Here is a 27158-nt window from a genome sequence, read left to right as displayed (position 1 = left end):
CAGGGAGAGTCCCTCCTAATGCAGTTCTGCTACCAGAGTACATGGGGACAGGGTGTCTGCTGGGAACACAGACCTTCATGTGAATGTGCAGGGATCCTCCCTGGTTGGGGACAGGTCCCAGCCAGCTGGTCAGGAACCCGGGAAGGGGATCTTCAGAGAGATTTACTCCTTGATGGACGGGGTGCTGCAGCCCAAAGATTACTAGTCTCCCCCGGGAAGTTACAGCAATACCTGTGCTGTGCAGGTCCTTACTGCCAGCCATGCTGAGCTGTAACTAGAGGTCTGTGTACTCATTTTTAGTTACTCCCACTTGCACGTACTCCGCTAGTTACTGGTCTGCACCACCTCTATCCCTGCCACTAAGACGCTTCCAGCTCCACGGCCGCATACACCATTTCACGGGAACATTGGGTGGCCCTAGTACATTTCATTGCCTGAGATAAGTGCTCTTAGCACCTCCTGGCTTTCCCCGGGACAGCCTCCTCTTTTCAGTTTGTCACTGAGAGTGGCAGAGAAATCAAGGGGCAGTAGCTGTCAGCTGTACAAATGCAGCTGTTGCTATGCGACAGTCACGGTGTAGCAATTAATGCTCAGCACAACGTGCTGTGCTCTGAAGCTATTTGCATAGCTGTGTGCTGTCACACGTTTGTTTGTGGTGAGCCTCTGCTGTTCTGCAGAGCTCACAACCGTTCCTCCCCCAGCTCTCTCAAACGCCAGGGACTCTGACAAAGGCTGAGCAGACACACACGATCTAGCCCATAAAAGACACACATTTATTTCTGGAGACTGCCCAGGGATGGAGTACGGCCGGGAAGGGCAGGGAGGAAACGACGGATTATCTGCACTGCACCCTGTAGCTAGGGTGCCCCACAGCTTTAAGTGAATCTTCCAGGAAGCGTCCTTTAACTCCTCTGGCCCTTGCTATTACTGTTATGGAGCTACCCTGCTCCTCCTGCTTTGTACACAGGCTGTACATCCCTATGGGCACCTACTGCGGAATGAGCCCACGATCACGTGTGTATCTTCTGGGGGCAGGGAGAGAGAGCAAGCGGGAGTGGGGGAGAACGTGACTGCTTCACACCAACCTACCTGGAGCGTTGCTCTCCAAAAACCTGTCAATTGCCCACTTCAATCTTCCGGTTTCCCCCATCCCCCGATTCTCGCTACTGAACGTGAAGCAGTTTTGTGGGGGTTTTTTTAAAGTCCCTGAGCATCAGTTTGCCAGATTATAAGTTTACAGGTCTGTTTTGTACCTCAGCGGCACAAGCAGCAGCAGCAGAACAAAAGTTCAAGACTAAGTGTTTCTGTTCCTTTCAGGCCACTCTAAGCACCACGATTACAGAGTTCCTGAAAAGAAACAAAACATAGCTATAAACTTATAAAATCCAACTGAGGGTTTGTAATGGGCACTTCTCCCCTCCCTCGTCTGCTAGTATGCAGATGACTGTGATGGGCAGGGCGCAGGATGCTCTGCACCCTGCCAAAGTGGGGATTGGAGCACATCCAACCCATCAAACCACTGGGGCAAGAGAAATGTCCTTAAAACGGGAGGCCTGCTTTGGCCCTGAGTGGTGCAGGCGTGTTTGCCTTTAGAACACGCTGAGAGGAGCAGACGACGTTTTTCAGAACTAGGGCCTCTCTCTACCTCACCTGAACATTTCTGTAGCACTGTATCCATTCAAAGCACACTGGTGCACTTTAAAGGTGTTGACAAGCACTGGCACTGGAACCCAGCTGCAGATTAAGGCTTGGTCTACATTGAAATGTTTTTTGCCCCCATCGCTATGGCAGTTAGGAGCACGAAAACAAAAAAAATCACCCTGCTAACCAACAGAGCTGTGCTGGCAAACGCCCCAGTGTACACGCCCTTGTAACACCACAAAAAGGCCTTTTGCCGGTACAGCTTATTTAATTCAGGAAACGAGTATACATTCTTCCACCAAGAGAGCTCTCTTGCCCCCAGGATAAGCTGCGTCTCCACTAGGCGGGTTTGCTGGGATAGCTTTTCTAGCGTAGAGGTGGCCTCAGTAATGAAGATTGGTTTGGATGAACCAGTTTAGACATATCCACGTTTCAATGGTCAGCATATGCTGTGGAGTGAATGCTCCCCGCCTAGAAGGAGGAGGTAGTTGACAGCTCTGTTGGTGCTGTGGTGATTCTGTCTGACTGCTGAGTAACAGAAGAGCAGTGCAGACAGAGAAGAAATTCAGTGCAACAACTAGAAGTGAGAAAATGTTTTCTTAACTTGAATTCAAAGGTTAGGTGTTGCAGAGCACAGCCAAAATAGCTAGAGAAAAAGACCACAGGCCCACTAATTTTCAAGGCCCCTGGCTTTCCGCTGTCCCTGGTGCCGTGCTTTGGGGATTTGTAAAGCTTGCATTTAAATTAAAAGCGCAAAGAAAAAAAGTTGTAGGGATTTTTTGCAAACTGCACTTGTTCTTCAATGTGCTCAGGCTGTACAGTAAACCAGATGGCAGCAGGCATCTGACACCGGGTCAGGCGTTTAACCCTTCAGAGTATTCAGTCTGCAGAGCAGTTACACGCTCACAGCAACCTTCTTCCCCTCCTGTATCCAAACAAAGCCAAGAAAGGCCATTGGAGCTTCTACGCAACTGAAGCCAAACACCACACGCTTGCTCTGGTCCTGCAGTGCTCCTTTCTCTGCTCCCCTCCACCCCACTGCTGGACCGGGATTTGTCACCAGTTGTGACACATCTAACACTAGCCTCACGGGGGCTAATTAAAAACCTTGCCCTCCAGCCCATTTCTTTAAAAGCTGGGGAAATGGAGCATGCTGAAAACATTACACCATGTACTGGCTTTCAAGGGCTTTTCAGAAGTGTCCCGACTAATTTCTCTAATTACCGAAGACATTTGGGATTTTTCTTTTAAGAGGTAGGGGAAAAAAATCCTGTCTGCGATGGTTCTACCAGCATCAGCGCTGAGCAGGGCTTGATGAAAGATGGAGGCACCTTGATACTACAGGGAGGTGTAATATTCAAACGCCAGAAGACAGCTGGCAAAGCACACCGCACATGCAGAACAGTTGTGTGTTCTGTGCAGTTTTAAATGTACAAGTACCTGGCCAGGGCACTAGAGAACGACGTGCCGGGAGCAAGTCCATCGCCAAGCAGGAGGATGCACTGTATGAGTGAGTGATTCCATGAACACAGACTAAGGAAGTGACCTCTGAATCTCACCACAGGGGGGTATTGTGTAGACAGCTTTACTCCCCCCCTCCACACGAATCATGGCTGCTACCTGGTCTGGTCTCTGGTAAATCAGGAACTGAACACTAAGGCCCTGGCTCCGTAATCGGATCCCTGTGCCCAAGTTATTCCTGGGCGCCAGGGCTCGGTGGCAGGATGGGACCTTAAGGCTTGTGTTCATTAGGAACTTTCGCACCAATGTAGCTAGCCCAGTGCAAGCCCTCCCCAGAGATGCCCTGCGCTGGGGTCAGACAGGACTCGCAGCAGGGCATGTCTCAGTGCTGAGAGCCTCACTTTATACTGGTGTGCGTGTGAACATCTCCAAAGCAAACTACCCCGGAGTCATTCCCGAGCCCAGGCCTGTAGGTCCGAGCCCTAAGCATTGCCACCACCCAACACAGGGAAACTTTGCGGAGTTTAGTCTCATGAATCTTGCAAAAACAGGCAAAAGTGCGGCAGGGTTTTTTGCACTGAAGATGTAAAAGATCAGATGCGGTGATCAGCTATTGCTAAACGTCCGAGTAGCACAGTCTCAATTACCCAGATGTCAGGAAGGACATGCTGAATAAGATTGGAGAATAGTGGGAATCTTCGGTGTAGTTAGCAGCCGTTTGGGAATGTGACCCATTTCAGATAACAGGGAGTTGTAGAGAACTGAGCACTGGCTAGTCACGGCTGTATGGTAACAGAAATACTTCTGCAACCCCAACTGCAGCCTTCTCTACCTACAAATGCTAAAATGTACTGCCTAAGAATAGATATTGAAATCTGAATGACCAGTTTCAGAAATATGTCAGTGTCTCTAGTCAACTGTTGTCCTTCAAGCGGCAACTGACCTTTTGTTGATACTCCATCAGACTGACTGCTGGCTGGGAATAGGTTAAGACAAAGAAATGCATTTCACCATTGGAAAGCCTGGGGAATAAGATTGTCTCCAAGCTGACGGTTAAATTAAGTTCTATTTTAAAAGTGGGTTAATTTAGCTGTAGTTCAACTCCTATTAAATTATACCGATTAATTTCACAGCAATCATCTACTGCTGTAAAACAAACAAAATGTTAAAAACAAAAAACTGAACAGGAAATCTTTGAACTTCTCATGCATTCCAATGGAGAGGGGCATTTCCTGTGTCCAAACATACATCCTTCTCTATTAAGTTCAAGCTTCTCATCCTCACCTTCAAAGCTCTGTGCATCCCCAGCATACCTACATCTCTGTTCTCGTTTCTTATTATCCCCCCGTATCTCTTCTTAGTCTCCTACATTCATCCTTATGTCTTACAGATTTTTCTCCCTTATACCTGAAGTTCCTTTCTCAGCTCACTGGCCCACATGTGTCTGCCCTCTCCAGTCGCATTTCTGGACAAAATTCAATGCTAGCACAAGGCTCACAAACCCCAATTGTTGTTCAGAAGACGCCATCCCCCACTCCATTATACAAGACATCGTCTAAGTAAGCATGTCACCCCAAGTCTCCCAGGGTTTTTGATGTCTAATGTTTGTCTGGGTAAACTATATTCAAAGCATGAACGGTGTCTTTACCAGCACTGAGCAGCTGTTATCACTTAAACATCGACTTTTCTTTGTGATTCTTTATTATATTTAAAGCACACAAACTCCACCCACTGCCTATGATGCTGACCAATATCATCTCAATGTTTTCTTGCGCTCCCCCATCTGTCTGTGGTCCATGGCTAGGACTCCTAGATGCTATGGTAATATAAGTAATAATAAATAATATTAGATTTTATCGACTTACTCTTTGTAATTAGACGTGGTTAGAATACATTTTATACTTCTGTGCAGTTTTCATTTAAGCAAGGAAACTGTTCAGTTTAAAATTTACAAAAAACCCCTGAGTCAGACAAACATCCATTGCCAATTTGCCATAAAAGATAAGTCAGAATTCACCCCGCTAACTTGCACCCTCAGGGGACTTGAACCCTCCAAAGTATGTACGTGACCAGCCACTCAGCACGCCCAAGGGCATGGATGAAAGAAGAAGTCAGAACAACACTAAGGCTGCATTTACCTGGCACTTTTTCACAGATTCTCCCACCAACCTTTCCCACTGGTGCTATCAACTGGGAGAACACTCCCTACTCCCTAGGTTTTTAATCTGAGGCTTGACAAAGCCCTGGCTGGGATGATATAGCTGAGGTTAGTCCTGCTTTGAGCAGGGGGTTGGACTGGATGACCTCCTGAGGTCCCTTCCAACTCTAATATTCTATGATTCTATGATACTCTTCTCACTGTGGACTGAGAGAGCCAGTTAGCACAGGCTGATCATCAGATGCTCACGGATCTCTTTTGCCAAACACGTTGGTAACTCCTTAGTGGGAATTACACGTGTATGGACCCTGAAGGCCTTCTCTCTGCTGGAGCAATTAAGGACCCACCTGTCACTAATTGCTGGTAGTGTGGTGCTAGCGCTGGTCTTTACAGGACATCGGCATTGTTACTATTGTGCTCTGACTCCAGATCAGGTGAAGCCAGGGTCTGACGACTTAGGAAACACGGCACCATAAGTGACTCTCTCAATTCAAACATCCCTTTTATTCCCAACCCCCTAACAAGTCTCCTCCCTCAGCCGCCAGAAAAAGCAGAGTTTTGCTCCTGCAACTGTCACTCGTGGCTCCCCGGACCGTGCCGTTGTTCAGAGCTGGTAACTCTTTTTGTCACCAAGGGCTAGTCTACAGGCAGATTACACCAGTGTCCAACGGAGGCTGTGAATTTGAAGCAGATTTCGTTAAACTCGGGTAAGAGGTTGCATGGACATGTTTATTTGGATTAAACCAAGTTTATTTCAGTTTGGCTCAAGCCAATTAGGAATCAAGTTTAAGATAAAATAAAATAAGCTACTCTTAAACCAAAATAAGAGAGTGTCCACAGAGGGAAGGCTTATGTTTTGATTGTTTTTTAATCCTGTCTGCACTGTAAAGCCAACAGCTGCAGAAATGGGAGCTGAAGTCATAAAAATGTGGGGCTGGAAGGGACCCCAAGAAGTCGTCTAGTCCAGCCTCCTGCGCTGAGGCAGAACCAAGTAAACCTAGACCATCCCTGACAGGTGTTTGCCGAACCTGTTCTTAGAAATCCCCAGCGACGGGGATTCCACAGCCTCCCTTGGAAGCCTGTTCCAGTGCTTAGCTACCCTTAGAGTTAGAAACCTTTTCCTAATCGCTAACCTAAACCTCCCTTGGTGCAGATTAAGCCCATTTCTTCTTGGCCTGCCCTTGGTGGACACGGAGAACAATGATCACTGCCCTCGCTGTAACAGCCCTTAACAGATTTGAAGACTGTTAGCAGGTCCCATTCAGCCTTCTTGTCTCAAGACTAAATGCCCAATTTTTTTTCACCTTTCCTCATAGGTCAGGTTGTCTAAACCTTTTATCATCTCTGTTGCCCTCCTCTGGACTCTCTGCAAGTTGTCCACATCTTTCCTAAAGTGTGGTGCCCAGAACTGGACATAGTACTCCAGCTGAGGCCTCTTCAGTGCCAAGTACAGCAGGACAATTACCTCCCATCCAACACTTCCCAGACCTGAAAAAGAGTTCTGTGTAATCTTCAAAGCTGGTTTCTCTCATCAACAGAAGCTGGTGCAATAAAAGATATTACCTCATCCACCTTGGGTCTCCTTAATCTCCTTACTACACCCCAGAATGATCTTAGCCTTTTTTGCAGTTGCATCATATTCTTGGCTTATGTTCAATTTATGATCCACTATCACCTCCCAGATCCTTGTCAGCAGTGCTATCATCTAGCCAGTTATTCCCATTTTGTAATGCACTGATTTTTAATTCCTACGTGTAGTACTTTGCACTTGTCTTTATCGAATTTCAACTTCTTGGTTTCAGACCGATTCTCTAATTTGTTAAAGACCTTTTGAATGCTAATTCTGTTCTCCAAAGTGCCAGCAACCCCTCCCAGCTTGGCGTCACCCACACATTTTATAAGCATACTCAAAGACTTTAAGGCCAGAAGGGACCATCATGATCATTTAGTCTGACCTCCTACACATTGCAGGCCACAGAATTTACCCACCCACTCCAGTAACAGACCCCTAATCGCTGACTGAGATACTGAAATCCTCAAATCATGATTTAAAGACTTCCAAGGTACAGAGAGTCCACCATTTACACTAGTTTAAACTTGCAAGTGACCCGTGCCACATGCTGCAGTGGAAGATGAAAAACCCTCTGGGGCTCTGCCAATCTGACCCAGGGGAAAATTCCTTCCGAACTCCAAATATGGTGATCAGTGACCCTGAGCATGTGGGCAAGACCCTGCAGCCAGACACCCAGGAAAGAATTAGCTGTAGTAAGTCAGAGCTCTCCCCATGTAGTGTCCCATCACTGGCTGTTGGAGATATTTGCTGTTCGCTGTCACAGATCTGCCTACAATGGCATGTAGCTGTCTCATCATACTGTCCCCTCCATAAAATTATTAAGCTGAGTCTTGAAACAAGTTAGGTTTTTCCCCCCCACTGCTCCCCTTGGAAGGTTGTTCCAGAACTCCACTCCTCTGATGGTAAGGCATGTCTTCACGTACAGCACAGCGGCAGAGCATCTCGTGAAGATGCTCTATGCTGAGGAGACAGAGCTCTCCCATCGGCATAAAAACCCACCTCTGCAAGCGGCAGAAGCTATGTGGGTGGGCGAAACGCTCCTGCCGACAGCGCTGTCCACACTGGCGCTTATGTCGGTGTCACCTGTGTTGATTGGGGAGTGGGGGTTTTTCCCACACCAATGAGCTACAGAAGTTCTATCGACATAAGCTGCAGCGTCGTCGCAGCCTTAGAATCCTTTGTCTAATTTCAAACCTAAACTTACAGATGGCCAGTTTATACCCACCCTACCCATTTATCCAAGTCCATACGTTCCTCCAACCAGCTGCGCAACCACCGTATAGTAACTTCATCTGGGCCACAGGTCCCTAGTTTGCTTATGAGAATGTCATGTGAGACTGTATCAAAAGCCTTACTAAAAATCAAGATACGTCACAGCAACAAACACTTATGTCGCTCAGGGAGGTGGAATAGTCACACGCGTGAGCAACACGAGTTTTTGCCGACACAGGCTGTTGTGTAGACATAGCCTTACACAAAATGGAATCCCCAATGCATTTTACAGAGGCAGTTTTCAAAGTTGAATCACATTTTAAAACACTGCCAACACCACTCTTGAACGATTTGGAAGTAATTGTACTTGGGTACCACGGTAACAAGTACAGTATAAAAAGCTGAACAGAGTAAACAAGATGTCCAACCACAACAGTCTACTACTAAAGTAGGAGGGGCAGAAACTCCAACCTGGATTTCACTTGCCCCATGGCTGTGGGAACTGGAAGTGCCTCTCTGGTCTGAGTAGCATGATGATATCCAGAAAACAATGTTTCTACACAAAGCTTTTTATAAAGAAGTCAAAAAAGGACATGAAGTCACCTCACTACCTGAACTACAACTGTCTCACCTGCCTCTTCCACTATCAACATTCAATCAAGCACCATAGCGGGGTTTTGCTAGTGGATATAACAAAGGTAGCATCACCGCTGGGTTGTGCAGGACAATATTTCCAATCAATGTGATTGAAAACCTAACCACGCACTCATTCCCCTTGGAAGAAAAGTGAAAGTACCAAATACACATGTAAGGTATTGCTAAATTACTGCTGGCGGAGACGCTCTCTAAACACAAGAATGCAGTCATCATTTATTTCTGTTTTACTGTGCAGCCAAAGAAAAACCCATCAGGATTCTAAACTACGGTTGCATTATTTGATCCTGTATGTAAACATTTTAGACTCAGGTTACAACAAGGTTCCCAGCAGGAGAATTCATCAAATACACGAGCACAACTTAAAACTATACCGCGTGTGCATTAGTCACAGGAGAAAATGGCTGGCTGGCTGACTTATCTGATAGACTCAATACCCTCCTCACACAACCCACTATTAAAAATTAACAATTAACGTCAAAACCTCCTTCCGGGACTGCCAGGCAGTGCTGAAGTAAAGCATTAAAGTTTTGGGTTGAGAGAGAAAGCAATTCTTTCAAAAAAGGCAGCCTCAGAATCCAGAGATTTCATTCTGAAACAAATTAAGGCAGGGGAGTCACTGAGGCTCTGGCCAATCCTTTGGGAAGACGCAGAGCCACGTTTTAATGTGCACAGTCTTTGAACTTTGAGGAAATGGCATTTATGTATCTTAGTTTTGAAAACATGCATTAGACCTTTTCCTCAATGTTATCTGTGTTGATTCCATGAGGCTAGAAAAGCAACCCAAATTGAAATCTTCTATACCACTAAACATTCTCTGCACTTAAAACACCAACTCTCACCTTTAAGTTTTGGGATCAGCTGCAGTACTTTAAAGTGTTACCACTTCCTTTTGTGATTTTTAATGTGATTACCCGAGCTGAAGAAACGTTTTAGTGTCAATTCCTTGAGCTGGGTAAACCTATCAATAACTTGAATGCCAAGTTCTGTCACCTTCCATAAACCTGTTTAATAATTATTTGCTTGAAAAAAATTACTTTCAAAATCATTCCCCATTAGAGAAGAATAGTCCAGCCAGGGGGGACCAGCCACTCTCTTTATAAAGTAAGCACCCTAGAGACTCTTTGACCAGCAACCTGCCCCCTGCTGGGGAAAGAAGGAATAAAAGTGAATTCTAAGAGAGTGAAGAAACCGTTTTTCTGGAACGCTGGTGATTTTTATTTCATCGAGTGCTCCTCCTACGTGTGGAGTGTCCCTATAAAATTTCTGTGACACTTTGAAGTTGGCCTGCAAAGAGGGAAAATAAATAGAGTTTGCACTCTTCTGATGCTTCATTATGGACAAAGGCAGCTTTAAATAGTTGGAATTTTTCTTTTGTTCCTTCAGAATAAAAAGATGGGGTAGTGTTGGTTTTTTCCCCTCTCTCTGATATTAGAAACACAGGTCATGCCAACACCTATTTATTTCAAGTGCTGGGAAACTGTTAATTGAATAGACGCCAGGCCTGTTTTAATCCCTCCTCCTTTTCCGTAGCTTCGAGTTTGACTTTCTTGAACTTGCCTGTAAGGCGCCACATACTTTGCCCCTGCTGACTTATCCGCCATTGTCTGCTACACCAGCAGCAGCATCCCTTGCCACCCCGCTATAACAGCAGCCAGAATGGTTCACTGCCCATTTCTCCCAGATCAGCGCTGCACTTTCTTACATGCCGTCCTCAGCTTGGCCACACTGCTCCTCTCCTCACTAAGGTCACAGTTCGGCAAGGTACCTAAAGGTAGGCCAGTGCTAACACACACAGAGTGGTTCCTTTCAACTGACTGGGTCAAAGTTAGCCACATACTTAAGTACCTGGGTGAACCAGGGCCCAATTCCCTCCTGAAGATCATTTCTGTCATGATGCTTGCCAGAAAGGAGTCAGATCAATATGGCTATGTAGAGAGGCCCCTAGGATTTGGCCATTTATTTAATAACATGGGATGTTCAAAAGAATGCTTTCTGTATTCCTCTTGCACTTTTACAATAAAACCAGTTCAGGGCATGGATGGTACCTACCTAAGCTTTACTAAGTGCCTGTCATGTTTTGGTCACTGCTGTGGTATAAGTAAATTAATAATAATAAATGGCCTTCATTAAAGATTCTACACCTCACTCTTTTAACTCAAGGCTACAAAATCTCTTAGTCCACATCTCTTGATTAATGTATTCTCCAATAAAACCAGACCTGACATTCCTATGGTAGAAAAGTTTTATTTCATTAAAAATAATGATGTAAACCTTTCAATCCTTCTTTATACATTTTAAAGAATCACAAAAGGGGACAACCGTGTCACCTTTAAAAGGCTTGGCACATATATTTTACAGTGATGGGTGCACTCGACATGCACAGAGAAATATGGAAAATCCTAGTTTTCAAGGCACAGAGAAACTGATGTCTCAAAATTATAAAAATATGAAGAGGCTTATTTGCTGGCTTGAAATGAAGTGTCACCTCCAATCAAACGCAGCTTTGATTTTATTTGTTAAAGAATTATTTGGAAAGTAACTGCTGGTCTAACACGGTCAAGCAACCTTTGCAATTTTCTTTTATCTCATAATACCAGGATTAGTACAACACTGAAAGTAAGCTATTGCAGACTTTGTAGCAGTTACTGTTCCAGGATTTTTAACTGTGAATTGAATACAATGTTAGCAAATCTGGTCTCTTACCTACCCAAGCTAGCTAGCATGCACTATAAATAAGAAACTTCTGGTTGCTAAGGGGCAGAACACAAATGTAGGGCATCAGACTTTCCATAGGACTAATAGAAATTCTCCACAACAGGGAGTTTAGCAGAAACAGCTTGAAATTATGTGGGTTCCATCTCTTTGTACAACTTGTGCGGTAACCTACTTTTCACGATTCAGCATTTCCAATATAAATAATGTATAACATTAAAAGTAGTACACAAAGTATGGGGTGAAAGAAAGTAAATTTGGGTCTAAAGTCAGGAACAGCTGAAGCATGGTGCCACTATACTGAATGTTACTTGGGACCAAATACAGGAGGATGCTAGAAAGCACAGTTACAGTCATCCGAAGCTTTCCATGTATTAATCAGTTGTTGACATTCCTCTTCTATGGAGCAGTGATGTCTGCTCAGAGGGTGAGAGCAACTCTAATGGTGACTTCTGCACAGCAAACTGGCAAGCAAACCCCAGTTCTCTTGATCCAGTTTCATCTGACCAGTAATCCAGCTACACAACAAAAGACACCTTAGCACCACTACTTAGCTGTACACATTCAAGGGAAAAAATATCAGTAAGCCAAGTCAAGTCACACAAGAAGAAAACAGATATTTATATCTAGGCATTTACCACCCTGGGATCTACTCCTAATTAATTAATAAATCCACAACAAGCCCAGCCACTTCATTTTGCAAAGAGACCATTCTCTCTCTTCACTAGATACATTATTTACTATGAAAGAAAATTAAGGTTTCCAGTAGGGGAGAGCTAGTTAGTGAAGGACTTTATGGGAATAGATACTGCTGCAAGATTGCATTTCAGCTTTCACACGCATCCTGTACTCAGCTGCTAAAAAGGTTTAACCAGGAATCCTATTTACCACAGAAACCAGATGGAGACTCCATACCTTGATCCCTCTATCAATAATTATTTACTTTACATTTTTATTTCCCTCCACATCTCTTTATTCTTGTTAATTTACATTTTACAACATAACAGGTCGTAATTGTGACAATTTAAAATACACACTAGAAACAATAGAATTAGAACCCTTGTAAAGTTTTTCACAACAAAATTTATTAGAAGAATAGTGGTTTTGAAAAGTCTAGCATCCAGTGAAAACTACCATACACAACATTACAGCTGGGAATGTGTTTCCAAAATGGCATGGTCAAATAATACAATGGAGCCATTAAATCTTACACATGCACAACAAGAGAATTAGCGCTTCTGACATACAATGCAAAAAAAATAAAAATAAAAATAAATGGACCACATGAATTAAAAATTTAAAAGTACTTATCACATACATTAAGACACAGCTTATTTAGTCCAGTCAAAAAATCAGAACTGCATTAAAAAAATTAATGTAGTGCAATCAAACCAAAAACCTTAATTTGTGATCATAAGTGCTCTACTACATAAAACGTTGATCATAGCAAGGAACAAAAAAGTTCAAATCACACAGTACAAAAAAATCTGTAAATAAATATAAACTACAGTACAAGAGAAATATTAAATTATACAATTCCGTCAAACTGTAAACAGTATATTGAAATGAGGTCCATAAGAGTAAAGGGGGGGGTTCCTGTTTTTTTTTTTTTTTTTTTTCCCATGACACTTGAACTTCTAGAGGTCAGAGAGAAATGCCATTTTCCATACTCGTCAAAGACTATGGGTCACACAGATAGAAAGAGAACTCTTTTCAGATGTAAAGTATCAAATAATAAAGCAGAGGTGTTGCTGGTTTGCAACTGCAGATAGATTACTACAGGTACAGATAAGCAGATTTTGTCTTAAAGTTTCACCCCCTTGCAGATGCAGCAGGCAGGCCCATCACTACAGCTGTTAAGTGCCAACACCTTTTGAATTAGTGCTCAGCATTAGAAAAGAGACACCTGTCAAGGGCTTCATCTTTCCAATTATGTGGTAGTGATTATACAGACTATTATAGCCTTGTACCTCTGCTGATTATCTGACAGGTTTACATGCTTGTCATACAACACCGACTTTGGCAGAACAATTACTAATAAACTCAAAGCACTTCTGGCCCATTGGTTTCCATCACAGTGACCAGTGCACAGAATTCTCTAAAGACATTGCATAACTAGAATGTAGAGGTCAGACACCCAAGGACCGGTGCTTGAATTTAGAAGTAGTTATGGTGAAAGAGAAGCAAGAGCCACATTAAGGAATGCCTCTGTAGAGTTTACAGAAGCAGATGGGAACGTATTTCACTTTAGCTGCACTGGCTAGTAGTGGCATTTTAAAATATATACGTTTAAGATTACATATATAATATATATGTATATAATATAATACATATTATATAATATATAGAGAGAAATTTCTTACAATACATAGTTAACAGGAACCCCCATGCGATCTGCTCAGTAGTAATAACTGAATATAAAGAATGCCACTATAAGTGTCTGAGGCACTGTGTGCTGGAGAGTAATATGCAGCTTTAAAATCCGTTTGGCTGTTATACCTGGATACCTGAACTGAGTTTTACGTTGACATTCATCAAAGATGTGCTATCAGCACGTCAAAAGAAAAGCAAAACAAAATACAAGTCACTGCTAGGTTTAAGAATTGAATACAAGTACCTGAATTGAGTGAGGATAGTGTGTAAACTGTCCCTGAGGGTTTTTAAACAGTGTGTACAAGCTGGATTCCTAAGAACATCAGTTTAACTTACAGTGCGGACTGATAAAACACCCATGTCTGACCATTTAACAAGTGGAGGGTTTCTTAGAAAGAGTTATGAGCAAACACTCCAAACATATTTTATACATTGTTTAAAGCAGCAGTAAGCTGCTGTAAGCATATATCCCATCAGTACAAGCAACACATGGGACTCAGATAAACGTTTCTATTTGCAAAAAGCCCATCACATATCAATAAGTAAAGAAGAGTCACCTGCTAAATTAGAATGCACCTAATTACAGACTAGCAATTCAAGATTAGATTTTTAATCAAATACTTTGCTATTATATACTAAAATTCCTTAAGCACAGTAATGCTGGTATTCTAATCTAGTTAGTTTTTTTTTTTTTAAATGTTCCCCCTTCATTTAAGAAATAGACCATTCCACAACTTAAACATTAAGATCCATATTCAGTCCTCAGATGTAAAAAGCATGTCGGTGAGTTTATATTAAAAATGTACATGGTAAAAAGGCTTGAATTTCAGCCAAAGATTATAAATACTGCTCATTCCCTGAAGGTGTTAAGGAGAGAGAATCCCTACCCATTTTCCTAGTGATGTATTTTCAAACTGAACACTACACAATGGTTTTAAATGGTTTTTCAATTCGGGAAATTTCACTCCTCCCTCCCCATTACCCCAGATTCCAAATTTTAAACTTGAAATGGTCTGTGGAAATGATTTGTTAAAATATCAGGCATACATACACATTTAGAAGTTGCCTGAACATCATAAAATATTTTAGTATTATTCTTTAAATGACAGATTAATATCTCAAGAGAACCTGTGATCTGACATGAAAAGTGGTTAATAATAATCCTAGATTGTAACATTTACAGTATCTAAGACTGAAGACTTTAGTATTATAACACAAAAAAGTGCTGAAGTATCCCTTTTCTGGTATTTTACAACAGGTCATACAAGTGCTTTTATAATGACAGTAAAGTTTACTGTACTTGCTTCCATTGAGCATAAAAATATCACTTGCAAAAATAGTTGAGATGTAGCACCAAGTATTTGATAAACTGTATTAGTAGCTGTAGTGGGTGTCTTCATTATTTAAGGGTGGAGAAAATATCTAGATCCAATTTCATTTGGCTAGTGACCACTGAAAATTCTCTTCTGATGGATCTGTCCATATCCTTATCCCAGTCACCATCATATTCACCCCGACAGACATACCTGCAAATATATTATCTTAAGAGTCTTGCTAAATTCTACTCGCCCATTCACTAGGGACAATTAAAATATATTTTTAAAGGGAGAATGAAACTTTCTGGGCAGAATTTAAAAAAATCCTTTATCACTGTAGAAATGGTGGAAAAGTAGATTTTGCAACTGGGCTAGTAAATTTTCATGAGGATAATATAAGGCTATTTTAAAATGAATGTTTTCAGGACATTACCTGAGTAAGGGCATAATTTTGTTGGACATGTAATCCAAGACAATTGTTATACTGGTACACAGATTATGCCAAAGTCAAACCACGAATCTGTGAGAGATGGACAGTGGAGTGTATGCCTGTAACTGCTTGTGGTTTTTTCTGGTACATGTGTAGTGTACCTGTGGATCATTTTGTGTGTCTACAATATCTCTGTTTAGCGATCATGAAGAAATGATGAAAAATTCAATTATATATTACATACTTAAAGAGTAAATATGGTGATTACAATATTTGCTAGTTCCAAATGAACTTGCAACTAACTCATAATGCATACTTTTAGGGTTCTGCAGGATCTAATTTAGAGTTTTCAATATAATTCAAAAGCAACAGAAAACTCAATAGTACTAAAACTAGTCCCAGAAAGAGAATTTGCTAGATATAACTTGTATACTAATATTAGTCAATATAATCTTACTTGAAGAGAGAAAAAAAAAAAAAGGTGGGTTTACTGAAACCAGCAAACATCTCATTGCTGAAATTTCTCTGTTACGGAAATCCTCAAGACATTTCTGACCCTCATGAAAATGTAGGCAACATAATCTTCTCCCAATGTTAAATTCTCTGCCATAACATAGAGGTAAGACAAAAATCATTTTGTGACAAATAAAGCTTTCTGTACAGCGTAATAAATTCTCCCTCATACAGTTTGGACTTGCAGCTAGTGTACATCATCTTTAAACTAAAGGGTTAAACTTCTGTCTTTATTTTTAAAAAAAATCTCCATTTTATAGTTCTGGAAACACTTCTTTTGGGTCAGACAAAGGAATTGCACAGCATTCCCTTCACTCACAGGCCACATTCATCTACCACTCCTAAAAGCCGAGGATAGCTAGAAGAGAACTTCATCCCAAAGAAACTAAACAGAAAGAGTTGGACATTTGTCTTCCACCTGACACCAGCAGAACTATCCTTTTCTGTACAGTTTGAAAAGCAATATGATATGAACATAAAAGTTTCTACGGCTTGTACAGAGTTTAGTAAACCCGGGGACTTGGGGATCATTTTGCTAGGTATCGTCACAAAACCCTAATCAATTTCTATAGGAAGCCAACATACCCTTTAGTACTTCCCAGAAGAGAATATTTACAGACTCTTTTAAATGCAGGTCTGCCATGAAACACATTACAAACCACTCTTTGTCTGCTCCTGAACAATCTAAATATATATATATATATATGCAGTTGTCTCTTGGGTGACAGGAGTGTCCTCAATATGAAACTCAGGAAAGAACCACAAACAAAAAGGTGTGTAATGGTTATATCAAGACTGAGCACCTGAATTTGTTACCACGTAAAAGGCATCAATCATATAAATTTAGTAAGAATCATTTCTGTTCTGAGATGGAAAATATTTGGGCTGGACTTTAGGTCTAGTGGTATGGCACGCAGCATGGGCCAGTCAAAGTTTGGGTCCTGGAGCCAGTGGGAAGTAAGAGCACATTTTGTGTGCTGCTATTCAGCAACTTCATCTGGCTAATGCAAGAAGTAGTAATGAGAGATTCTAGAGGAAGCTGTGACTTGAGCTTTTAATGGACTGAATGGGGCTCTGGGGACCTTCTCTCTACAACAGAAATAAAATAAGCCCAAATACTACATGTCCCTACAATCTATAATTGGAATGTTCCATTCTTTATAGCGGTAGTCAAGTGTAATGGCCTCAATAAGAATGCCTACTACATTGTGGAATGAGGATCCAACTGGCTGAAAGTGAGGTAATTGTTTGTAATAGTCACCAGAGTTCTAAAAAAGCACTTTTACATTTTACAGGTCCAAATAAAAAACGGAGACATTTCATACATGTTGGGCTTGCTCACCAGAACTGTACGATAATTAACTCCACACCAGGACCCCTACCACACTAAGCTGTAATCTTCATTATCTGCTGCAGCAAAGATTTACCAAGCAACATCTAAACTTCAGTACAATATGAAAATTGATCCTTAAAACCTTATACACACAAAATATAAAATTACTTTTCTAGGATGGGAGGAGGGAGAGGGATTCTCCTTCATGATACTTGGACTGAAAAACTAGTATTCAGAGACGACCACAAATATGATTCACAGTTTCTTTCTGTCATCAGCCTTTTTCAGCTAAGTGAAAACTACATCAGCACTTCTGAATCCAATGACCACATCTGATGGATACCCTGGGGAATCAGAAAAAATCAGTGACTGAAAATACCTGAAAGGCTGCCTCCTACAGACTCCTTGATTTTCACAGGGTAGCAGTTTATCTGTGTTCTGTTATCAATGTGCTCCCACAAAAGTACCAGGAGGAATGAGGTCTAAACCCTATCTCCTGTCCAAATGATCCAAAAACAAGCATCCACTTACCAGAAATAACATGAGAAACAAGGCTTTTGTTATAAAGACAGCAGTGAACCACTTCTTCCCACACCAAAATATGGTCAACTGGGAATTCTGGCCATGCAAACTGCTAGTCAGCAGAAAATTAAGCATGCTAATGGACAAACATTAATTCCAATTATATATTTAAAATGATCCCAAATACTACAAAGATAGCTACACTGAAAGCACCTGAAAAGAATATGTAGTGAAAGAAAGAAACCAAGCATCAGTGGCTCACTGCAGCACTAGAGTGATACCAGTCATGTGATCAATCACCTCAGAGAAAATATGTTAGATGGGACTTTGAAACAAAATTTAACATTAAAAGGTGCACCTGAATTTTACAGACTAAATTTACAAAACCTAAAATAAGGTAAAATATATAATCTTTTTAATATTCAGCAGCTTTTTTTTTTTTTTTTTTTTTTAATTGTTTTTATGTTTTTGAGAGGCTCATGAAATTTTAAAAAGGGACCACAACTAATCTCAACCATGCTTCACAAAACAATAATGGCTATTTTATATTGCAGTTACCAACGTAATGCAATTAGTGCTTAAAAAATAATCTACACTTTTTTTTTTCCTTTTTTTTTTCCATTTTAAACAGAGACCTTTGGAGGAAATATGGTTGTTCAAAAGCTTCTCGGAAAAGAAAGATTACCTGAATATTAAATGATCACAGATCTCAAGTGTCATGTTTAAAAGCTTCGCAGACATGAATATTACAATCTTCAGGTCTCAGGACATTTAATCTGAGAAAGTTAAGTGTTTGGTTTGTTTTTTAAAATTCACTTTCTAACCAAAGCAAATAATAAGAGTACTCCACTTTTCACTATCTATTTACAAGTCTTAACCTACAGTCTGAAATGATGCAAGACAAGTTCTCTTTTTAAACTGCAGCATTCAAAGGTAGGCACACCATTCTTCTGCTGCACGATTGTCATCCACTTAAACAGACACACACAAAATATTGAGGAGAGTAAAATGAGCACTTGATGTGCACTGCAATAAAACTCAACTCATACACCACTTAAATAAAGACAACCGCAAAAGGTTAAACCTCTCTGAACAGTAAAACTCTATGCAAGTGTAACATTTTTAGCTTGCAGCAAACCTTCCACTATAACCTTCAACAGCAGATGAAACCACACATTTAACAGTGCACTTTTATTGCAATCCCCAGATAAACTGGACTGTATTGCAGAGTTTATATACTGCTACTGAACTTTAAACTGCTTTAAATGCTGAGATCGCAGCTAGATCTCTCAGAGGAACCAGACTTTTGAGTGTTGAAATACATTAAGTAAAAAAACAAAAACAAAACATAGCTGGGCCAAAAGCCCAGTCCATCTCAAGAATGAGCAGTGCATATTTAAAATGACAGCAATGGTGTGCCTAACCTTTGAACATAATAGGTTGCTGGAAAAAATATATATAAACAAAAGATGGCTAACTGAATTAACTGGTCCAGAATTCATTCAGTAGCCCCAGGGCTACTGAGGCCATCTTCCCATGAACTTTTTAGCATCCACTTTCAATCACCAACAGTGCTTACTGCGCTCTCACACACAAATTCCAAAAGTATTTTTGATTGTGCAACTGGGAAAACGGCGATCCTACAAACCTTTTGCACACGTTTAAATTAAGACTAAATTGTTTCCAGCTGAAGAATCAGCAATTTCTGATTTGGTCAAATTGTAGTAAGTCCAGTAAGCTTTATCTGGTTACTGACCACTCCTGCAGAAACTATCAACGACTAGAGTATTGTACAAAACTTATCCTGAATCTATTTAATGATAAAAATATCACCATAATAAAAACTATTGGGCTTGTGGTTTATGGAGTGTTTATATGAGGTTTAACTGCTTACACTAGTGTGTGCTAAACCACTATCAAATCAACAGCAGGTAAAACAAAAACAAACAAAGAAATGCAGGATATCTGAGAACATTTCCTGCTACTGGCAACTGTAGTATTTAAAAAGGAAACACCCATTGGGTGTCAACCCTGACAGTATTACAGCTAGATATGATGTGGAGCCTAAATCAGATCAGGCTACCTGTGTATTTTTATTTCTTCCCTGAATATTAACACAGATCCTTCATTAATATGGATATTTGGGCAGACTACTGAGGTTGTAATGTTTATGAGATCACTGTTTTGTTTTATGCAAGATCACAGTAATTTGTTACACGTACCCCCACTCCCCAGTTTAGAGTCATTTTACCTAGTTGTTGGAACCGCAGTTTAGTAAACTCAGAATCAAGTCTGTAAAAAGTGATAGGTTACAAAGAACCATAGTTTTGTTAAAATGAGGCATACCCCAATACATCATGTAGTGTACCCTGACCGCTCCTGACTAAAAGGAGCTTGTCTTCCGTGAGATAAGGCTATATCCTCAAACACAGGTGAGTCTAAATCTCACCTTTATAAAATATCAAACAAAATTACAGCGAAGGTAGTGTTACAAAGTAGTTAACCAAAGTATTCTGAAGGTAGTGTATGTAAATTTCCCCACCCTTCCCCTCTGGGTGAGCACTAAGCAGACTGCTAACAGTAAATTAATTTAGAAAGAAAATGGCAGAGAGCGTAATTAGACCCAATTGATTACGTATCTCCAAATTCAAGAGATATGCCATTCCTAAAGAGCTTGTGTTTACGCTCCTTCAATCAACTGGATTCAAGAAGGGAAAAAAAAAGTTCTAAAGAATTTGTGAAGCTTTTAAAATTATTATAAAAACATGGTTCATAAGAACAGCCATACTGGATCAGACCAATGATCCATCTAGCCCAGAATCTTGTCTTCTGATGGTGGCCAATGCCAGGTGCTTCAGAGGGAATGAACAGAACAGGTAATCATCGAGTGATCCATCCTATCGTCCACTCCCAGCTTCTAACAAACAGAGGCTAGGGACACTTCAGAGCATGGTTTTGCATCCCTGCCCATCCTGGCCAATAGTCTATCCTCAGGAACTTATCTAGTTCTTTTTTGTTCGATTCTCATTCAAAAATGTCTGGTATTAGAGAGAATCAGTTTCACAAAATGGACTCGGTTTTGAAAGGCAAATATGAAAAAAGCAAAAAACAAAAATACAGGCTCCACAGGCAAGGAGTCTACTTCCACATGTCTGCATTCTTTGTGAGGTAACTCAATTCTCCATAGAACGGTAGAGAAACATGCAAAAGGCCAAAAAAAAAAAAAAAAAAAAAAAAAAAAAAAAAAAAAGAGAATCTGAGCCACACCGGGCCAGAAAATTTACAAATATGCAACATTCGGAGCACACCTTTCACCTGTGCCCACACACGTCTATGCTAAACTGCAAAGGAGCAAGTGTCACAGTAAAGAGGAGTCAGGTGCACTCAGTAGTAGCTGAACAATGCAGTAGTGCTCACCCAGTTTGTAAAGTAATTGGCACTCTACAACATCCCTACTCATCTTTTGATTCATTTGCACTTTGTGCTGCCTCTCCCTGGGGATCTAATTCCATCTTTATTGAAACATCCTGCCCCTCCGACCTCATTACTTTCATTTTTTTCTTTGGAGGGTTTTTCAAAGTGCCCAGCCTCTCTTTAACTTTGTACTCCAGTGTACTGTGGGGAATCCCATAAATACTCTGAGCTTTGGAAACACTCATTTTCCCACTCATAACCACAGAGATTGCTTCCTCCAGTATCTCGCTGTTGTACTGTCTGTACCTCCCTCTTTTCTTCCTAGGTTGCTTGGAGCCAGGATCTCCCTCTTGATCAGAGGTGGGATATGGCTGTCCAGAGGTAGACTGCTCAGCATCTGAGCCCCAGGAATCTGGTCCAGCATCCAGCAAACTTCTCCTGTTTTGTTTTGGAAGGATAGCCCTTAACTTTTTACTAAGCGCGCTCTCCGTTTGTGAACCCATTACCAAAGAGCTATAGCTGTACTGGTCACCAGTGCGGGACTCCCATGAAAGGTCCATGCCTCGAACTTGTGGTATCTTTAAATCCACGGGAGATGAATGGCTCACATCCTTTTTCCCATCCTGTTTAGTATGAAGCGCCATTTTTTGAAAGGCAGAGTTTTCCGTAAGAAAAGGAAGGTCACTGGTGTCGCTGAGTGCACCATTTCCCCTGAATTTCATGCGGCTGACACTGAATTCATAGTGTGGTTTTGCCCAAGAAGCCTCCCTGGATAATATGAAGTGCTGTCCATGAGTCTGCAGTCCAGATGGCCCAAGGCTGGCCGCTGTAGAAAACTGCTTTCTGCTCAGCAATTCTTCGCTACTTTGCAGTGATCGAGCCAGTGGAACTTTAAGAGATGTGGAGTGGCCATAACCTTCCCTGGTTCCATCTTGCAAGGTTCTTGGAGGTACCCCATCACCACTCCGAAGTCCCTCTGGATGGTGCTGGCTGGGTCTCCCAGGTCGCCTAATTGGATGGAAGGAAACTGATGTGAGCAGGACTTGCACAGGTAGGGAGGGATGGGTGAGGGGGCCACTCCTTTATTAGAAGGCCTTGCTTGGGTAACATCACTTTTTGTGTTATTTATTTTTTTGTCTAATTTTTTTTTTTTTTTTTTTTTTTTTTTAAAGTCTCAGCATCAGTCAGTTTTAAAACTTGTTCGCAAAAAAAGAGAAGCTTTTTGGGCAAAGAAAAATGAAAGCTGCTGCCTGGTCTCTGGTTGGGTTCACAAATTCTCGGAGTAGAAAAGGCTTCGCACGCAAGCGTCTGAAAATAGCACCTTAATTATAAATTACAAGGTAATAGTCAGTCTTCATAGATCTACACATGACTGTGTTACTATTGTGACGTTACCACTAAACAAGTACAGTAATAAAAGAGTGATACAAACGTGATACAAAATGCAACATATTCAACACACAAACACCACAGCCACCTGCAGTATCTACACTTTGGAGGAAACCTTGGAAGTTGTTTGCTTACACCACATGCAAGAGTAGCTGCTCAATGTAAAAACGCTTAGCAGAACTCCAAGGCATTTGCTTAACTTGCATTAAACACTAAATGTAAGAACTGGGATATTGCAGATCACAAAGGAAAACACTGCATTACACCAGACTTACCACACCGCTTCCTTTTAAATACAACTAGCTGCATAAATACATGTCCCTGATTCTCTGTTTGATATACATCAAGGCTAGAAGAAACGGTCTTTTCTTACCTCCAGAACAGTTATTCAGGTTCAAGCTCTACAAATTTTAGTTCAGATCAGGGATTAGTAATAGGAAAAATCAGTGGGTTTTTTTTAAATATAAAAGTATTAATTTAGAATATTAAATCAAACATTCATTTTTGTTTTAAATGCTTTTTTCAAAGAGCATTCCTGTAGCAAGTAAATCACTCATTTTTCACTCATTTAAATGCTTATTTAAGGCCATTTTTAGTACACCGTATACTAATTATAATGGCCCACAATAAAGTAGCTAAACAAACACACAAGCCCTGAAACCTTTCCATATTCAAGAAAGATATTAGAAGAAAGAAGAGACTGGAAAAGCATATCAGGAGGAAGCAAGTACATTTTGAAGCTCTGGGACATTAACGTGGCGTGAAGCCATCCAGTTTCAGAGCAGGAATGGCTTATTCAAGGATAGGAAAATTCTATCAAAAAGCTGCACTAATACTTTTGGAACGTTGCAGTTAGATTGTCCTTCCTCTAAAGATCATAAAGATGTTATGCCCTTTTAGCAGACATTTGTAACCCACATGGTGTTTAAAAGGTACACCGCTAATCTCCCTCCAGAATCTGACGTCTTAAAAATTATGATCGGGTAAGAAGAGTCCCCGTGGATTCTGAATAAAATCCATCACTCTCACAGAATTGAATCAGATACAGCTACTATTTCTGATGGACTTTCGGATAAACAGCGTGTGCTCCCTGCTGGCTCCACAGCAATGAACTAGTAAACCACTCCAGAGCAGGGTGCCCCAAATGGTTCCATTGGCAGCTTGCTAGGAGACAGAGCTAATTTGCACTAAACAGAGCAGACTGCAGACACCGTCATTTGCAACACAAACGTGCAGGAAACTAGAAGTGCTAGTATGCAATGCTTCTTGATTCCAACAGCTCTGATCAGGACATAGCTTTGGAGGCTGGAGTCTATAGTCTCCACATGCTGTATTTTGGCCACCCTTTGACGCACCAAGACAGAAGCAGGCAGTACAGAGCCATGGTGGCTTCTGATGACTTCAAAATAGGAGAAAAGAGATGGAAATAATCTTTTCTGAATTGAACTAGACAAGTTGCTGGGGAAGAATTATTTTAGAGTTAGCAAAAAAGCTTAAAACTACTGATGTGGTAAGTGGGGAACTATACCAGCAAGTACTTGAGATTATTTCTTTTAATACCTAGTAATAAGTCTTTGAGAGGAAACACTGTAAATGCAATCTTTATCCAAAGATATAGTTTAGGAAGTTAGTCAAGTCGATGGCTGCCAGTACTAGTTTTTTTAGTAATTAAAAATCCAGCAACTTTCATAAAGCTAAATCCAACAATTAAGTATTCTGTAGGCAAATTGGCTACAATACTTATTTCTATAGTCCACTATGGAAGTGTCCCCTGCTTATGGCAAGTTCTCGAGGCAAAATCCCAGTGTAAACACCCTGAATTCCTTTGACTCCCAGCCTACCACCCAATGCAAGTGCCTGGGTTCCTATCTGAGCATACAGTGTCACTGGCCACACACAGTCATAATCATGAGAAACCTGGAGTTTAAAACTAGATTTGCTGATCAAATATTCTCTGACACCCGGAACTAATTTCGGCAAGAGTGCTGTTTAAACTGACTATTTGGTACGTCCTCATTTAAGCTGTGCTAATGCTGTAATTGTTTGCACTGCTGGTCTCAGGTTTAGTGAGACCAGGTGGGTGAGGTAATAGTTTTTATCGGACAAATTTCTGTTGTGGAAAGAGACAAGCTGTTAAGCTACAGAGAGCTCTTCTTCAGGTCTGGGAAAGGTACTCAGAGTACCACAGCTAAACACAAGGTGGAATAGATTGTTTAATGTAACTATTTAACACATATTCTGAGACCATCCAAGGTCAAGTGGCCCATTCAACAATTACAACTCATACTCGATGGGGACCACACCCTGAGAGAAATCTTTCCCAAATACGCTCTTCTGGCCTTCAAACATCACCCACAACCTCGCCAAAACTCAACATCAGAAGCAAGCTCCGGTCCCCACAGACCAGGACACACCAACTTTTCAAAGCAGCACCACACCCTGCCACAACAACAGATGAAACACCCGCAGACACATCTCCACTGCTTTGATGATCAGTACCCCCAACAACACTAACTGCCCCAACAACTATGTGGGTGAAACCAGACAATCACTATACTCTCTAATGAACTCACACAGAAACACCCTATCACCTGTTGGCAAACACTTTCATAAAACGATCAGAGCTCTCTAGTCCTCATCCTCAGAGGAAACCTATACAACATCTTCAAAAGATGAGCCTGGGAGCTTAAATTCATACTTTTCTAGACACTAAAAATCATGGTTTTAATAGATGCTGGATTTATGGTTTATTACAACAATCTTTAACCCACTAACCTTCCCATCCCTCCTTTTTTGTCCTGACTGCAGAGGTGTTAACAGGCCACTTCACCTCGAATGGTCTCTGAGAATATATGTTAGCTACTTATGCTAAACTATCTGTTCCTCCTTGTATTTAACTGGGACTTTGTACCTTTCCCAAAGCCCCTGAAGAAAAGCTCTTTTGTAACTCAAAAGCATCTCTTTTACCAACTGAAGTTTGTTCAATAAAAGATATTACCTAACCTACCTTCTCTCTCGAATGCTATAAGGCAGTAACAAATTACTTCTCCATAACATGTATCAACTATAGCTCTAACAAGCCATGATTTGTTTTCTGAACTGCTAAACATTTTTAGTGCTGTGACAGCAATCTGCGCTAGAAGAAAGTAACAAAAAATGTGCAGTAAATCCTGTCTAATAAAATCGAGCTCGTTCACCATCCAAAAAACTTTTACCCCAAAAATAAACTTTCTAGTTTGCTGTGTTAAAAGCGCCAATCCCTAAGTTATACTGCAAAGAAGTAGAGTCTTCATAGTTTAAGGGAAGAGTGAGTTTGAACCTACACTTATGTTGCTAGCCACTGAACCCAACAAGGAGGTGAGGGCCAATATGAAATTGGCCAAAAAACAAGCAGTACTGAATTCTAAAATTAATTTTTTTTTAAAAAAAGCCAGGCCTGGTTTACAATCAGCTTTTATTTGGCAGGTGGGAAGAAGGTATTTTTTGCAAAAGGCCCAAAATAAAATACTCATTACTCCAAAAGGTTAAAACCAAAATTAATCAGCAGCAGTTATCTCGAGGCAATTGGTATAAATGTATGCTAAATCAACTAAAAATCAATTATTTTAAAAATGATAGTAAATGATTTTCCCTTACCCATTCCCCGCAGTACTGGAGCAGCCTGGAGAATGGCTCAGAGAGGTGCTGCCGGCACAAGGACTTTTCTTAGTGGACAGATCAAGCACTCCGTCTGCAGAGACATAAGAATCACTTGAGTGAGGAGGTGAAGAAACAAGAGCAGCTGTGATTTCTCTTGGGTACAATAAACACATTGGGGAACTAGACGGTAAATGGCTTAACATACTGGCTTTTCATCACTGGAGTCACTTTCCAATTTGGTTACACATGGCCTCATTGCAAAGTCACCACATAGGTTGGCAGAGTTTGGCATAATTGACTTCTCCTTGCTAGCAGAGGAAAAGGACTGGAGCCCCAGGTAATGCTAACAGTTAGATGCATGCCAAACATGAAAGGCTCCAAAATCAAGAACAAAACTCCCAAAGTATCATGAAGATTGGCTTTAAAATACTAGGTTAAAAATTCTTCAATTTTTGGTCTGACTGGATTTCTGAACCCATGGGGGAATTTCCATGGGATAATTTCAGGTTGGAAATTCAATCTCAGATGAACACCCAAAAATGTAAGCTTCCGGTCCCTCTGCTAGGAATGCAACTTGACTTTTCTCTTTTACTCCCTGATGAAGTGTCCGAGTGGTAAAGTTGTCAACCTTTCCTCTTCACCTCATCACTCTTCACCTCCCTCCTCATGCTCCATGCCCCAGAACAGTTTCCTTCTACACCCACATTCTCCATCCTTTCCACTCACATGCCCCCCTTAATATTCTCCTCTCTCCCCCATTCAATCTCCCTCTCTGTTCCCCAACTTCACATACACATTTGCTAGTATCTCAAAGT

At 41.1% G+C, this 27158-nt stretch overlaps 1 protein-coding gene across 2 annotated transcripts in view; it reads right to left on the bottom strand.

Annotated features, from left to right (window-relative positions):
• Window positions 1-760: 760 nt before the first annotated feature.
• The window catches only part of LCOR (ligand dependent nuclear receptor corepressor), a 100830-nt gene continuing 74432 nt past the window's right edge, over window positions 761-27158 (bottom strand). Inside the window, exons 6-7 of one of the 2 annotated variants that reach the window (XM_067537233.1) lie at window positions 26341-26434; window positions 761-1347 (exon numbers count right to left, since the gene is read on the bottom strand). In XM_067537233.1, the coding sequence (XP_067393334.1) occupies window positions 1314-1347; window positions 26341-26434 (128 nt within the window). In that variant the 3' untranslated portion in view covers window positions 761-1313. Of the gene's footprint in view, window positions 1348-18331; window positions 22324-26340; window positions 26435-27158 lie in introns of those variants that run through there. The other variant, XM_067537232.1, reaches the window with a different exon arrangement.

Source organism: Emydura macquarii, unplaced genomic scaffold (genome assembly GCF_026122565.2).
Source record: "Emydura macquarii macquarii isolate MOO-44397 ecotype Brisbane River unplaced genomic scaffold, CSIRO-AGI_Emac_v2 contig_3692, whole genome shotgun sequence".
Classification (NCBI taxonomy): domain Eukaryota; kingdom Metazoa; phylum Chordata; order Testudines; family Chelidae; genus Emydura; species Emydura macquarii.
This window is presented reverse-complemented; position numbering and strand designations above follow the sequence as displayed.